The sequence below is a fragment of the Papilio machaon genome, chromosome Z (assembly GCF_912999745.1).
Source record: "Papilio machaon chromosome Z, ilPapMach1.1, whole genome shotgun sequence".
NCBI lineage: Eukaryota > Metazoa > Arthropoda > Insecta > Lepidoptera > Papilionidae > Papilio > Papilio machaon.
This window is the reverse complement of record NC_060016.1, coordinates 3,487,701-3,504,404: the sequence shown is the minus strand read 5'-3', so window position 1 is coordinate 3,504,404 and position 16,704 is coordinate 3,487,701. Positions and strand designations below refer to the sequence as shown.

At 33.6% G+C, this 16,704-nt stretch overlaps 2 protein-coding genes across 2 annotated transcripts in view; both read right to left on the bottom strand.

Moving 5' to 3' along the window:
- Nucleotides 1-177: 177 nt before the first annotated feature.
- Nucleotides 178-4,027, bottom strand: LOC106719868 (coatomer subunit gamma). The gene is made up of 2 exons (XM_014514337.2): nucleotides 2,976-4,027; nucleotides 178-2,220 (listed from the first exon to the last, which is right to left on the bottom strand). Exons 1-2 carry the CDS (start codon nucleotides 3,519-3,521, stop codon nucleotides 178-180), a joined length of 2,589 nt encoding a protein of 862 aa, XP_014369823.2. The 5' UTR covers nucleotides 3,522-4,027.
- A 9,032-nt stretch (nucleotides 4,028-13,059) lies between these two features.
- The window catches only part of LOC106719757, a 96,267-nt gene continuing 92,622 nt past the window's right edge, over nucleotides 13,060-16,704 (bottom strand). The window contains exons 11-16 of the mRNA XM_045686097.1: nucleotides 16,287-16,518; nucleotides 15,548-15,724; nucleotides 14,116-14,312; nucleotides 13,690-13,805; nucleotides 13,392-13,478; nucleotides 13,060-13,213 (exon numbers count right to left, since the gene is read on the bottom strand). Coding sequence (XP_045542053.1) covers nucleotides 13,061-13,213; nucleotides 13,392-13,478; nucleotides 13,690-13,805; nucleotides 14,116-14,312; nucleotides 15,548-15,724; nucleotides 16,287-16,518 — 962 coding nt within the window. The 3' untranslated portion in view covers nucleotide 13,060. The remainder of the gene's footprint in view (nucleotides 13,214-13,391; nucleotides 13,479-13,689; nucleotides 13,806-14,115; nucleotides 14,313-15,547; nucleotides 15,725-16,286; nucleotides 16,519-16,704) is intronic.

Here is a 16,704-nt window from a genome sequence, read left to right as displayed (position 1 = left end):
TCTATAACTCCTTTCAACCTATATTTTATAAATATCTAAAATAAAAATACTAACATTTTAATCATTTTTTACTTATATATATTAAAAAAACTTAATACATGTGTGTTTTACATAATTTTAACAATAAATTAACTTAAAAATCTATGATTTGACACAGAAATATACTTATTTTTTAAACTATTCAATAGCAGCCAATAAAAGTGTAGCTACATCTTCATTGGGCGATCTGACAGTAAGTTGCATGGTAACGCCTGATAGAGATGATACTATTTTAGCTATAAATATAACTGGAATGCCTTTACGCCATGTCCCTAAACCACAGATTTTCTTTATGGTATCTCCCTTTATAGAAGATTCCGGTAAACCTAAATGCTTACAAATAGCTTTTGCAACTTCTGTAACATCAAAATTATTCATGGCAAAAGTATCCATTACTTCTTTTCCTGATTCTGTACTCTGCCAAGAATTCTCCCAGTCATCAGAAGCAGCTCGAAATTTAAATTGTTCAGAACATCCAAATTCTATATCTTCCAAAGGATATGTATCTGTGTAACAATCTCCTGGGTAAGGATGCCCAGTTTTTGGATCACAATCATATACTATAAACTCAAGAACGGCTCCAAAACATCCTACAGAGTTTAATGGATTTGTAGGAAACTCCAATACACAAAATATATTTCCTTTCCTTTCATAAGATAGACTTTGGCATGGTACTTCACATATAAGATTATATTCGGGTGCAACATCTAAACATACATGAACTTTTTCAAGTAGATGATCAAATAGTGTATTCAGACACTCAAATTGAAGAATTAAATGATTGGCATAAACATGCTTTATACATTTTACTTGATATTCAGTATCTGGTTCTGTAAGTTCAATTGGTTCACAACTTTTAAATATTGGTCCAAATTTCTCAATGCATGGAATCACCTTCAATTGTTTTGCATATTGTTCTTCCAAAGAAAGAATAGTCAACTGAAACGGTTCAATTTGTGCTGATTCTTTCTTGTTTTCTTTTATATCTTCTACAATCGGAACTGTGTCCATGTTGAAATGATCTTCTGGATGTGTATTTAAATGATTTTGAATTGCTTTCTCTAATAATACAAAATTAAAATTTGGTACATTACAAATGTAATTATTAATGAGTTCTTTATCTCCGGAATCTAAAATGGCACTGTAGAAAACTGCCCGATCTCGAACTTCATCATCATCATCCGACTGACATCTATCAAGTAACACTTTTATGTTGGGAAGAAGGTCAGCACATGATGCTCCGAATTGAGCAATTGCAGAAACAGCAGCAGCTCTTACTGGTGCGGATTCCAAAAGAATTCTGTTATAAATAAATCTGATATATCTTGAAGGCTGGCGAATCTTGGGACCCTCACGTCCCAAAACATGTAATACACGCACTGCAAGGGATGCTTGGTCACAGTCTTCAATAAACTCACACAGATGAGCTAGGCCTGTTTCATTGGCATTTGGATTTTCCTCAATGAATTTAATGATAGCATTGACAATGGCTGTTTTGTATACCATACCACCTTTCTCTCGGAGCATGCCAGATAAAAATGATACAAGGTATTTTTGTTTCTGGGGAAATTTAGTGCAAAGGCTCTTAATAGCGCTAACTACCACAATTTTAAATTCATCTGATATTTCAGACATGAGATCTGAGACTTGTTTCATTAGCTTCTCAATAGAAGTCTCTGTACAGGTAGTAAGCAGAGTTGTGACGGCAAGAGTTGCTACAGTCCGGTTAGGATCAAAAATCAGATTTTCAAGATCAAATGTACAAACAATCACAGCTTTTGGGTGCTTTGCAATAAGTTGTGCTAGAGTCCGTGCACCTGCAAGTCTAAAGGTAGCTTTTGAAGAGAGACAAAAGTTTTGTAATACAGATAGAACTTGAGTAAGATCTCTTATATTTTTGCTTAGGCTGACAACAGCATGTGCTGCTTCGTACATAACTATTTCTGACTTGTGACGTAAATAAGATTCTATGTAATCTACATAAGGTTCAGATTCAGTTTGATTCTCAGCTAGTTTAGCAGCATGACGAATAAGAAGAGAAACTGTATAAGGAGATTTAATTGTCTCTTGCAATAACTTTTTTACCAATTTAACCATGGATAAACGGTCATTTTGTCTTGAAATAGAAAATACACCAAGTGCATGATATGGTACCATGCCACTGTCAGACATCATGGCTTCCTGTGAAACAAAGAAAAACATATTCTTAACAATTGATAAAATACAAGCCTTCTTTAAAATATATGTGATTTACTTCTTGACCTGATTCCACTTAATTCACAATAACTCACACTTATTCCATATTGTAAGATGAGATAATTACATTACATCAAAGCTATCCAAATTCACAAATGCTTTTTTTCAATTAAAATTTAGCACAGACATAAAAACAGCACTATCAGCTTATTATGCATATGCATATTCATATGGTGTAATGCTCTGGTGAAATAGTATCAATTGCCAAGATTTATTTGTTTTACTATTATTTATATACTACAAAGGAAATGAATTAGAACTACTAACTCTTCCCACCATATATATATATGATATAATATTAGTTTAATTACATTTAAAAATATAGACTTTCACAAAAGTAAAGACACATGTAATGTTAACGCTCCCCAAAAAGATAAATTAAGTTTACCGCAATCTATCCCTATTATATGGCTGTATAAATGATTAACCACTTACCTAAAGAAAAAAAAGAAGAAATGGAATTTATTAAATTTAATAGAAAATTAAAAACTTTTCTAATAAAGCAATATTTTTACACTCTAGACGAATACCTTGAAAATTTAAAAAAAAACTTACCCTTCGACTAAACCCTACTAAGAATGTATTATACATAATTATTTTTTTGTTGATAGATTACATGTATTAATTTAGTTCAAATAAATAAGATAAGGAAACATAAAAATGTATCAAATTATAATTACCTGAGCTTCATTCACCCATCTCTGAGCCAAATCTGGGGCAAATGTAGACAAGTGTAGAGCAGAAACCAGAGCAGCTGAACTAACAGCAGGATTCTTATCCACTATAGCCTGTTTCACATATCTCTCAATACCTTGTAACATTGAGTTGTCGGTAATGCTGCACAGAGTTCTTAATGCTGCACCTCGGAATAAGTCTTCTTTATTAGTCATATCTTTTATTAAAGAAGATGTTACAATAATTACATCTTGAGCTAAAGAACTAAGTTCTTTTATACTCAAATATACCAATCTACGCAGCATCACATCTTTAGATTGAAACAATTTTGTTATCGCAAAAAATGTGGAGGTAGCCTCTTCAGTTGTAAGATGTATCCCTTGGTTTAACATGAATAAGGTCTTACTTAATATGTGAATACATTTCTTGGCATTCACTTGATTCGAGTTAAAGTATCGAACTTCTTGTAAAATAATAGTTTTATCCAACATTTGAAACATGTTCGTTCCACCATCGTCTTCTTCTTTTTTATCTTTACGAAAAGTAGCCATTCTTTTTGTTTTACAATGATAAGAAAAAGGTTTCAAAATGTACGGATATTCAATACGACATACCCTACCATCAACAAAACAAAAATCGTTAAAGTAAAATATCAATGTCACAATAGACCTGTGTCGATTGGGAATAAACAGATCACTGTGATTAGATTGATGTTTACGTTCCCGATCGGGTCGCGAGCCATAGAAAATCCGGGTATTTTGAACCCACTATTCGCATCGTTACGTTCTGTTTTGCCCACAACTCACGATTAGTGTACCCCGTAGACCGTACCGACATTTTCGGTGTTTAGGAACTTACGAGTATCACTATACCAAAGGGTCTTGAGAAAGGAAAGGACGATAAATAAAGAATAGCGAATCCAAGGAAACCGAGCGAATCAAAGTAAGAGTAGATAAAGTGGACTCTCTTGCAGATTTTTTACTATATTATAAGGTTCTTATTCTTATCGCAAGGCCTGACTCATGATCCGCGACCCAAGACCCGTGGATTAAGTTGAATGAGTAGGCAGTACTTCAAGGAAAGAGTCGTAAAACCCGAGGACCCGAGTTAAACACACCAAAGGGTCGTGATCGACTCTGATCGCGACAACCAATCATTCGCTCATCGATCTACTCGAGTCAATCTTAATAATATTATAAATACGATAGTTTAGATTGATTGATGTTTGTTCTGGGTTTCTAGGTATCTACAGATCGGTTGCATGGATCTCGATGAATTTTGACGTAGAGGTAGAGGCCAGCGTTACCAGTGTTACCAGATTTTAAAGGATATTTTCCTATAGCTTGTCAAAATATATGTAGATGATGATATAGATGTAGATCATTGCGGGTCTAGACAATGTTACATACGATTATTGATATCTATCAGAATCGACAAAATGTTTCAAATTGTATAGGAAAAATTTGTGACATGCACGTGACATATCGAAAGTTATTGTCACTTCTATATATTTTGGACAACTTGATTAGCGACTTCGCATATCGAATGTTTTTGATCGACAAGGATATCTGAACCGAACCGATCAAACTAAATTATGACAGCTCATTAGCGCCACTCTAGTCAATGTCAAAGACATTTGTCGTACTGTTGCTGTCGTGAAGTTTTTCCTGTAATGGCATTTTCTATGCCTCAGTAGTTTTTATATATTAAGTATAAGTAAGCTTGACTATAAGTGTGACTATAGATTTGACGAAATTCACTAGTGTTGGTTAACTGTTGCCGATATCGTAAGTAATTATTTTTAATTTTTTCATTATTATTAGAAATTTAAGGTATCTTATATTTTAATTAATCCTAATACTAAAAAAGCAGGTTTAAAAAAACACAAACATAGTTTGTTAGCATTTATTACTTTACTAATCTACAAATTCATTTGTACAAGGGTATTTGAAAAATTGTTGGCATTTGTTGCCCTAACACTTACAATAATATTATAGTGATTTGATTTATAAATTTTAATTACATAGAACTAACATGGCTTTGTTTATAAACTTAAAACATAATTTTCGTGAAAGATTCGCGCGGCTCTCTCTTCATGGCATTTCCGCAAGAGTAAAGAGAAATTTTATTGTACAAAGTTAACATTTGATGAATGGCGTCTGCATATATGTAGCGGGCCAAAAGCTGGAGAGGGTGCGTAAATACAAATATTCGGATAAGTGGTTAAACGAAGCTAGGGACAGCGATCAAGAAATCAAGACCCGTATCGAAATAGCACGTAATGCATTTGAAAAAATGCGTAAAATTTTCTGCACTGGCATTCTTAAAATATCTTCGCGCATTCGACTTCTCAAGTGTTAGGGCCATCCATCTCTACGGATGCGAAGCTTGGACAATAAAAGAAGACCTCAGAAAACGTATTGAAGCTTTCGAGATGTGGGCATATAGACGGATGTTGGCTATAAGCTGGACTCACAAAATACAAACGTAGAGGTTCTGCTACGGGTCAATCAAAAATGAGAACTTTTGTATACCGTCAAAATGAGAAAAGTATTTTATCTCAGCCATGTGCTCAGGCACGAAAGATACGATCTCTTTCAACTCATCTTGATGGGAAAAGTCCCCGGTAAAAGAAGTGTTGGTCGCAGAAAGAAATCCTGGTTGCGCAACATCCGAGAGCGGATAGGGGTTGCGAGTGCAGCCCAAATGTTTCGCTTCGAAAGAGACAGAATAAAACATGGAGAACTGAACGCCAACTTTCGCTAGTCGAAGAGGCGCCTCAAGAAGAAGAACATTTGATGAGTCTTATAACTAAGAGTTCGCACTACCGAAAATAATTTACTATACCCCACAATGGACGACAACATGTTTTGTGTGTCGGAAGTGCGAATTCACGGTTAGAACATGTTTTACTGTAAAAATATAAGTAAATTGTACATAAGCTTTAATATAAAATTTAGCATTAGGTACTTAATGTATTGTGGAAAAAAATGTACGACCTTTAATCATGAATTTCCATTTACAAATAAAGTAGGATAAGTAACGTTTTAATCCACTGGAGAGTTTCGTAGATGATAAATAATTTACTATACCCCACAATGGACGACAACATGTTTTGTGTGTCGGAAGTGCGAATTCACGGTTAGAACATGTTTTACTGTAAAAATATAAGTAAATTGTACATAAGCTTTAATATAAAATTTAGCATTACTTAATGTATTGTGGAAAAAAATGTACGACCTTTAATCATGAATTTCCATTTACAAATAAAGTAGTATAAGTAACGTTTTAATCCACTGGAGAGTTTAGTAGATGATTTACCGCATAATCGAGACACTTGATATCATTAAAATAATCTTAGCAATGATTACATATACACTTTAGTTCTAATACTGTTATATTATTTATAACTACATAAAACGAAATTTGACAACGAAGATCTATAATTTTAAATAGTAGTAAAATGTTTGTTCATCCTAACAAATAACAAGTTTTTACAATATGGAATGACAATAAGTATATTCCCTATAAATAAAGGAAAAATTTATATAAATATGGAATATAAATTATTTATACCTCGGCGAAATTAATAACACGCCTTAGGCGATACAAATCAATAGATATTTAAATAAACAACTGCCAAGCAGAAAAAACAACATAGTATCACATTTCTGAACATAACTTCCAGTATCACCAAATTTATCATTTTGATACAACTACTTATTACCACTTATAACTAATGACCTTGCGGCAAATAAAACTTCGAATAAACTCTTAAAATAAAAAAAAGAACATTAAAGGAAATGTGGGTATTATTTAAAACACGTGAATAAGCAAACAAAAATAGTTACAACGATAAAATTATAGATAACGTCATTACATTCAGTAGATTTTAATGTCTTTTTTTCTAAATAAATACACCGACATTATCATTATTATTAGTAATAAATACCAAAAGATTGTATTCATACAATATTTTCTGCTTATATGATTAAAGTTTGCTACAAGACTACATCTACATCACGCTAGAAAATGGTTTATGTTATTTTATTATAAATACATTCAATAATAACTTCTTAAATTAGCATCTATAAAATTTCCATAAAATTTCGCCAACAGTTCCATGTAATGTTACCAGTGTTGAATCATAATTTCTTCAAATTTTTATCTATAATAATGCGTTCTCACTTCACTTTATCATTATTTACATTATATTAAAATTTACATAAAAACTGTATGTCAAACATAGATAATTTTTTTATTTTTATATTCTAATTGTTTAACAAATGGCCAAAAATATTTTTTTTTGCTAAATTAGTGAACCTACACATTTCTTTTGTTAATTTTTCCAATAATCGATAAATTTATATGAAAAATTAGTAATTGTCATACTCTTATTCCACCATACACTGTAACTTTAGTTCTAAATGCCGAAATAATTTCTTAGACCATGGCTTATTTTCATTACGACGGTCAAGATTGGCATTTTAGGAAATTATAAATGTTAAAATTAATTATGTAACCTAATTTATGAGCACAAAAAGATATATATGCAATCCTTTTGCACCATAATACACTAAAAATATTAAGCCTAAGCTGGCCTTTTACGCAGCTTTATAATTAAATATTTGTCAAAGATCTATCATCTACTGCAAAAGATAGACAAAGGCCTGCTTTTATCATTTATGTAACGAGTTACTTAGTACCATAGATCATTGCGATACCATGATAATAAACTCGTATCTAAAACAATACTATTCTATACATTAAAATGCATTCATATCTTACTAATAACTTCGAGTTGCCTAGCATGGTACCTGCGCAGAATTCTCAAAAATACCTCTTCTAAATATTTTGAAATGTGTTTGAATTTTGGTCTCCCATTTGGTCGTGTAATTGTGCGAATGTTTATTTATATTTAGGCATAAATCGGCAATTAAGTTGGATTTATTATGATTATAACAATGTTACCGCCTATTTATAAATCATAGGTAACGCTTTGAATTGATTGCAATTCTTCGGTCTCAAAATTAGCATATCTTAAGAAATTAAATTGTTTAAATTTCGTGAGACATAATAATAAATTAATTGTTCTTAACAATAAATTTATTGTTACTTATGCAGTGGAGTAACGATATGTTGGGATATAAGTTGTATCTTTACAAAATCATTACTATCGCTTATAATTAAAAAAAAATAAACTTATCTAGGCCGGCTTTGGAATTTTTTGCACTATTCTCTAACGTTTTAATGCTAATGGCTAGTATTTTTTTATAAACTCTAATATTTTGGCACTGTCAATACCTTTAAGCACGCACAATAACTTAGTTTAACTGCCACACCCAAAGATTTAAAAGGTCAATAAAGTAGGCCATTAGTTTCGATTAAGGATGAAGACAACAAGTTTGCGGCCAACCTTTTACGTTGAAGACCGTAAGAAGAAGAAGAAGAAGTATGGGCGTTTTCGTCCGATGATCTAGCTAGATTTAAAATTTATCAAAATTACAAAAAAAGATATTAAGGATTGATATAAATTAGAAAATAAAAATTAAACCGGAAAGGTGTACCTATTTTGATGTGTGGCTAAGAGTACGCGCAGACCTGAGACTTTTTTATCTCCCGATAATTAGATCGGATCGCGCTGTGACTGCGCACACTGGTACGATTAAATAGTCAGGTTGGATGTGGGTGCGCACACTAGACAAACAATCGCCCAACTGTTTTCAAATAATTTTTTTAGTTACTCTTCGATTTTTGAAGAGAGCGGTCGCCTTAAGATTCCGCACAGACTAAATTTGAACTAATTCCGTTTCTATTGTAAAGTTCTACCAATAGCTGTAATTATCTAACAGCGGGCACAGCTAGTAAAATATGTAGAGATCACATCTCTATATAGAGATCACATCAATTTTATTAATATTATCGTTATTAATATTAATGTGTTTATATACTAATCAAACCAATAAATATGTTTTATAAAGTTGTTCGAGATTTCTAAGCTGTTATTCTATAAATTAGTGTTACATATCTAATAGTATTAAATAACTATAAACGATACGTAAAGAACCCTTGTTTTATTTTCAATTTCGTAACATAAAGATAATTATAGCTTTTTTTAGTTAATTATTTATTGTAATCTAATTACAAGCACGTTTATACCGTACCAAGGTACGCAGCAAATGAATTAAATCGCAAAGTTGTCCGACTAAAAAGTCGGTAGTGTGCGGACGCCCATAGCACGCCATAAAACTCAAGCAGACGGCCAATATTTGGGAGATTATTTAGTTTGAAGACAATCATTGAGCTCATAAAACTTTTTAGCCGCCCGATACCAAATCCGGGCAGTATGTGCACCGCCATACATGCTCATACTGATTAAGCATACGATCAAACTATCGGGCGACTAAGGCTGAAATTTATAGTCGGTACTCGGACTTTGCTTAGACTTATCTTACCAGTTTGAAATTTATAGTCACATGCTAAGCTTACCTTAGACGTTTGCTTAGCAAATGCTAAGTCACCAAAATCGTTGACTTAGCGAAATCTGACACGTTTCTCGACTACTTTTAAATTCGTATAATATATGCATCCGTAATTGCAGATACGTTGCCTACATATAATCGATGGAGGGACAGAAAGGGTATATTTCCCCTTCCTAGGCATCCACTCCTCCGTCAAATCCTCTTCCCCTTCCCATCCTTTCCTTATAAGAAAAGGGTGGAATAATGAAGAGGACTAAACATAGGCCTCAGATACGCCCATTCATCAGACGAAACAAGGAATTACTTCTATTTCCACCTGTCTTCTGTGTGGTCGTGGTATTTCACCGGGTGAGCCGACCCATTCGTGCAAAAGATATTGTTGTTTTGTGTTTTTTATATATTTTGGATTCACCTGATGACCACTCCGTTTCCAAGGATTTTGTACCTGCCTACTCTTACAAATACTTCTTTCTCGCTTCAAAGGATTTCAATTTTGCTTACGACATGGATTGCTACAATAAAGTAAACAAACAAAAACCATATTCTGAACATTTAAGAAGAAATATATTTATTAATATTTATTTATTAAGAAAAATATTGTTCAGGCCATGCAGGTTGTTAGTGCTACCCAATTCTTCGAATTGCGTATGTAGGTGGATAGGGAAACGTATAAAATTGCGGTAGAAGTTGACTCAATTTTCTTGAAACTTTATTTATGATGACGTACAGTGTAGGTTGGCTTAAGCCTGGTTAATCACCACAAACAGTCTACAACAGAAAGGAGAAAATTAGTACAGAGTTAATGAACATTGTCCATACGTATTTTATACGGGGCTCTCTTGTATTCACGTTTAGCTGATATACTCGTAGGTAAAGATCTATGGTGTAAATGTAACAAATATTGGGTTCCAAGCTTGTCAATTTTATCTATTCGAGACAATATCCAATTTGTCCGTTCAATAAAATCCATTCGAAAATCTTTGTTAATTCGTTAGTCAAATCAAAATTAAAGATAAAGTATGGAAAGTCCGTAAGAATACGGGTCCAGGGTAAACATCAAAGGATGGAATCTTTATATGTCCAGGTAGATAAGCCAAATTCCAGAAGAAATGCACAGAAAAGCGTAATGGAATGCAAGAGTCAACAAAAATTAAGATATTAATCTCGACAATAACAAAATCTAATTAATTTTGTTGTTATTTGTTTGACGTTGTCATTTACTTTGTCAAGTCAAATAATCTCGTTCCTTTCTACCGTATACCTAACCATAATTTTACAAAAGTGTTAATTTAATAATGTTAATTTCGTCGTTTTGCTTATAATTTCGCTAGCAAATTATAAATAAATATAATGATTCGATTTAATCAATAAGTTAAATGATATATGGATCATGTATTTTAAATATATTTTTTCTAAATACTGAGAAGTACCAAGAAGATATTGTGCGAATAGAAACTTTGTCAAACTCTCTTGCTTAGCAAAATCACTGTTGCCACCTCGGCTTCTTCAAAATGTGCTTAAAGACCTGTTATAATATGCCTAAATATACTATCTTCTTAAAAAGTCCTCCAAGTATTAAATGTGGCCTATTAAAGTGGATCTGCTATACTCGTTGTTATGAATGCCGAACTAAATTATATTAAAAAATATATAATGATTACCTCGTGATTTCTTGAATACGCCTAAAATGCATCATGTTCATTTTTAAATTTCATTTATATCTATATAAGTTAATATGGTATTAAACATAATGATATATGCTAAATGAAGAAAAATGTGCTAAATGTCCTAAAATTCTGCCAAATTTTGCATAAAATATGCTAAATTGGCAACACTGACAAAATCTCAGCCAAGAACGACTATAAATTCGAATCTGAGATAACTTTAAGCAAATGCTTAGATGAGTTTGCCATAAGATAAACCTAAGTCAAGTCGGAGCTAAGTCCGAGTACCGACTATAAATTTCAGCCTAAAAGTCTCTAGTCTGCGCGGGCTTTAAGAACAAATCCTATCAATATAATCAATGATATCTTTACGCTACGGTTTATGTTAATTTTCTAAAAATACGTTTCATTTTACGATTACATTAATCTTAAATAATTCTATAGCTGCCATTCAAAAAATTCATAATACAATATTTCTTATTAAAATCGACACTATCTTGCTACACAACAAAACATACACACTTTCCGGATATATTACATTTCTACATATGTTACTAAATTTATTAAAGCTGCCGCAACATAAAGTCATTATTGTCCTAACATTTTAAATAATTTCTTTGTTTATGTAGCTGCCATATGTTGCCATAAATGCATGCCTATAATACCTTTTACTTATATCCATGGCCAGTGGATTAATTTGTTAACTAACCTTTAAGTCTTACAACATATAGGGGTACGCAGAGAAAATAAATTACATTTGCATTTTGTTTTAAATTAGGAGATGGTCCATTTGTTGTAGGCCTTGAATTTTTAAGAAAACAGAATGTTTTTCTTTTTTAATATTTAGTAATTGTTTTGTTGTTTGTGGAGTTTTGTATTGTTAGAAGGCACGTACTCTCGTACTCTATACGTTATTGTTATGCCGTGGGGTTTCCATAAAAAGACTTTAAAATTAAAATTAGAAGGTATTTCTCTTTGGTTCGAACCCGTAGTCTTAATATCTAATCTTTGGACTGTAGATTGGTTATCGATTAACTATATATTTGGAATTTACCTTTGGATAGTTTATAAAAAGAAAATTGCTTTTTTGTTCTTGTTGAAACATCTTAAATTACTTAATTCATAAAATAAATGGTTCATTATTAGAATAACCGTGGGTTTCTGAGACCAAAATCCATGTTTAAAACACATTGTTATCTCTATTTTGTCAAAGATAATGTCGGGGATGACATTATCTTTTATACAGATATTTTGGTCTCAGATATTGTGTTGTAATTCAAAAAACTAATTAAGATCCCATCCATAAAGTGATTGCAGCAATACTCAACCACTAGTTCTTATGTATTTTAACGTTATAGCGATGAACATTCTAGAAATTTCTGTCATTTCTTTCGACTACGTAATATACAACATTTAATTTTCACATCGTTTTACCACCATTTACTTACATTACATTTTTTATTTCGCTTTCAAATCGAGCATATTTATCTCCGATATAGAATCCGACAAGAGATTATATTATAAACTTTGAAATACATTAGATATGACGAAGGTAACTATAGTTTGTTTTTGGAGTTCGCGTCACGCATTTGTTTTTTTCAACGCACGAGTTTGCATGGCGTAGAGTACTTGAACGACTGAGACTGTGCTGGATGGATATACCACGATTTTCATCTGAAAAATATTAAAAGAAACGTTAGTAATATAAGTCCATGATCTTTTAACAATAAGGGTCACACTGATCGTTACCCTATAAGTAATATATGTAGAGAAATACCATTGAAATTAGACTCAGAAAATTAGATTATTATAATGATATATTTAACAAATTAAGCTTCAAGTTTATTCTTCGTACTCTTTGGTTCTGTCAATCGACAGTAATTTTGATAATGTTTCTTTTCCTAATTCCTATTAGTTAAATTTTCATATTACCTAATCAGCTCTTTAGACGTTCATAGCGTAGTACACGGGGTTCGGTGGTTGAGCCAATGGTGACGTAGCAGAGGGCGCTTGCGAGGAAGATGCAGCGCCCTCTGGCGCCGCTCGGGGCACTCGTGACGGCGATCCGGGAGCTGGCTGATACAGCGGTGGCGCCACCTATTATCAAACAAATATAATTTGTTAATTTTGTGAGGTTTCATAAAGTTCTGATTTTAGTTGATGATTTACGTTGTGTACATTTATATCGTCATAAACTTTGGGATGAAATCACACGAAATAAACTATTAGCAACATTATTTTTAAGTAATGTTCTGAAAATTTAAAAATACATTACCTTTTCCGAATAACAAATCATTTGTTTTCCACCGCCGGGTTGTGGAGCGGGTACGGGCCTGTATCTTGCCGGGGCCGGGCATAAGTTCTGTAAACGTAAAAGTTTTTTATAAGATTTTTGTCTGTGTTCATAATTTTTAGCAGTTGAAGCAAGCATAGTAATTTTTTTTTTGGAGTAAATACTCGTAATCCCAATGCTATATGTCGGATATCCAAATGCTGAAAACAAATGATCTAAAACACTATCACAATATTATTTCATTGGCACCTCTACCTAGTTTCATCGTATCATGTCTCACCTGCAATTGTAAAGCGTGGCTGTAATGTGCCCGTTGCTGGAGGGCGACATTAGGCTGCGGCGTACTAGCGCCACTGCGAGCTTGTTGCTGGTAGTACGATTGTACTTGTCTGTTATCTGGAATTTCAATTTTATAGAAAACAGTTACGTTGGCGATAATTCCGACAGCGAGGATACTTAGAGCCAACATATAAACTGCTACGAACTCCAAACAGCTACTTGACCTGCCATTGCTGCTGGAAGCTGTCTTCGAATAACTATCGGACTACACCGACTTTTGTTTCTAGACCATTGAGTCTTCCCAATTGCAAAATTATTTGCGTCTAAAATTGTAATTGAAGCCGTCACGTCCTTAACTATGGTGATTATGAAACGTTTTGATCGGATCTTTGAACAGTTGTATCAGGATATCTGAAGTTAAACGTACAGTCGTTAGGCGGCCAATGTGTTGGGTATTCAGGCTGGTAGTGTTGGTGGCTGCTGTAGGGCACATAGAGTAGCTGGTGGTGGCTGCGTATAGGCGGCGGAGACTCTGGCCGTCGGCAGCGTGACGCCGCCCGCACCGGCGACGTCTGCTCGGAGCTCGTTTGCGAGCTATACAGCTCCTGACTGCTGTCGGAACACCTACGTAGTTTTACATATTGGAAACATAAGACACGTAAAAGCTTTCTTTATCTATCTATATATACATAAAAGAAAGTCGTGTTATGTTCGGTCGAACTGATTTAGCTGAAAATTGATGGGATTGATTAAGCTACCTCAGCTTAGAACTAGGAGACGGACATAGGAACTTTTTTATTTTGTGTGCATTTTTTTTATTCCGTGCGGATGGAGTTGCGGGTAAAAGCTAGTACTTATATGTTTAAAGATGTAAAAAACCGCGGGTTTCCACTGCAGAAAAAACTAATCTAATATATAAAATTCTCGTGTCACAGTTTTCGTTCTCGTACTAATCCGAAACGGCTTGACCGATTCTCATGAAATTTTGTGAGCATATTCAGTAGGTCTGAGAATCGGCCAAAATCTATTTTTCATAACCCCCCCCCCCCCATTTTTTTTAACTGCGCGCGGACGGAGTCGCGGGCGACAGCTAGTAAAGTTATAAATTTATCTTTGAAAAACATACACAACAGTATGTTTTTACTGCTATTTTATTCATGTCAAGTAAATAGTTGCATAAAATAATTCGAAGGCTTTGTAAAATGATTTAACCGCTGTCGCTTGGAACGTATCAACACGAGAACAAAGTGCGATAATGTGCGTCCTCAAAAAAGTGGAATGTGCAGATACGACAATAAACGGCGGTGTAAAAGGGACTTTGTTGTTTCCCGTACATCCGTGCGAACAAAGCCGGAGTCTAGGTCGGCATCCGGCTGTTTATCTGGGTTTTTCGCTATTTCTGATCCACGTGTTTTTGAAATAATCGCTAAAGGCCTGGTTGACTATCTGGGCCGCAATGTGCAGTTTCCTTCATTCCCATTCTGTCCCATTTTCAATAGATTCAGAAGTTTCGCATGAAAACCGTTTGTCAACTGTTTTCTATCAAAACTGTTTGACTAAAAGATACATGACTTTTTATTTTGAAAATAATTTTAACTTAAAGAAGGTATTACCAGAAACTGCGTAAATAAATTCTATCGCGAAGATATAGAAATTAGTGTGATGTTTTTTGTATAGTTGTTACTGATATAGTTTGTTAGGAATTCGAAGTTACTTCCCAACTTTTTACACAATATGTGTTCGCATAATTTACTTTTCGTAAAAACCTAAAATTGTGTTGTTCGCGACGTTCCGTCATAAAATTACAAGCCACAATAAAGGTTTTATAGAACTGAATAGCTTAATTATTCAGTAATTACCCGATATTGGCGTAGAGAGAACAGTTTCTGAACATGGTTTCTGGTTGTCGCTGTTGGTACTGCGGATAGGGCGGTACCATGTTTTGAGTGTGAGCATGGCACATCTCCGAATGCTGTTGCTGAGGCATTGCGGCGTTGCTGCACTGACGCGAAGACACGTAATCTGTAGGCTTCATCCTAATAACAAAAAAGACGAATGTAATCGTAAATGTTTTGGTGTTTCATGCCTTTTCTCGTATTAAAACGTGGTTAAGGACGCCGGTGGCACTGAACGTAAATAATTGTTACCAATGTTTTAGATATGCAAAATAGCACATTGGTGTCATAATGAATTAGATTAAATATAAAACTGTCAGTGCTAGTGAAACTACATTTTGATGAAAGTTTAATTTAGATTTACCCCTAGTTTACCCGTCTCCGGAAATACTTGTTCCATGTGCAAATTAGCTCATCTCGTTAAATAAACGAGCGTTCAAATTCTTTGTACTAAACGCTTTTATGCAGTTAAAACGGAGTACCCAATTATATTAAACTGTTAAGATATTAGATAGTTTGTAGAAATAAACAATATTCTTGTATTTGTTTAAATATTTAATGGTAAATATAAACTTTTAAGGAGTATACAAGTTGTAAAATGAATGTAATTTGATGCTCTAAATTATTACGGAACTCAGCGTCTATTATCGCTTCAAACAGTACCAAAAAGTTAAGAAATAAATACAGGTATTGGGTAACTTACCAATTAGTATTAGTGCTCGTTCGGCTTTGCGGCCTAGAATTAAGATTGGCTTCAGAGTAATACGGCCAAGAGTATGTAGAATTGGTGCGTTGACACGCGTGGGGTTGGTGGTGGGTGGCAGCTGTACTTGATGTTGGTTGCAGCTCATTCTGCATCTGCTGCAGCATGTCATTCGATGTTCCCAGCTGTTGCTTCACGGCGATGCCTCGGACCGCAGGTCGACGGTGGAATCCTACAAAAGATTTCTTTCTGTAGTCTATTTATATTATTTTGTATTGAACTACCTCTTAATAATAATCAATACCTTTTAAGTGGAAAATATTTTAATCGAGATAGAATCAGATACCCTCATTTTATTTTAAGAATGTATTAAATTGTATTTAATACATTTGTGGGATTCAAATTAGCGAATCGTATC

Excerpts from the sequence above, each read along its gene's own strand:
- LOC106719868 (XM_014514337.2), bottom strand. The coding sequence starts at position 3,521 with ATGGCTACTTTTCGTAAAGATAAAAAAGAAGAAGACGATGGTGGAACG. Across the intron at positions 2,221-2,975 it reads GATGGGTGAATGAAGCTCAG|GAAGCCATGATGTCTGACAG; the intron begins GTAATTATAATT and ends TTTGTTTCACAG.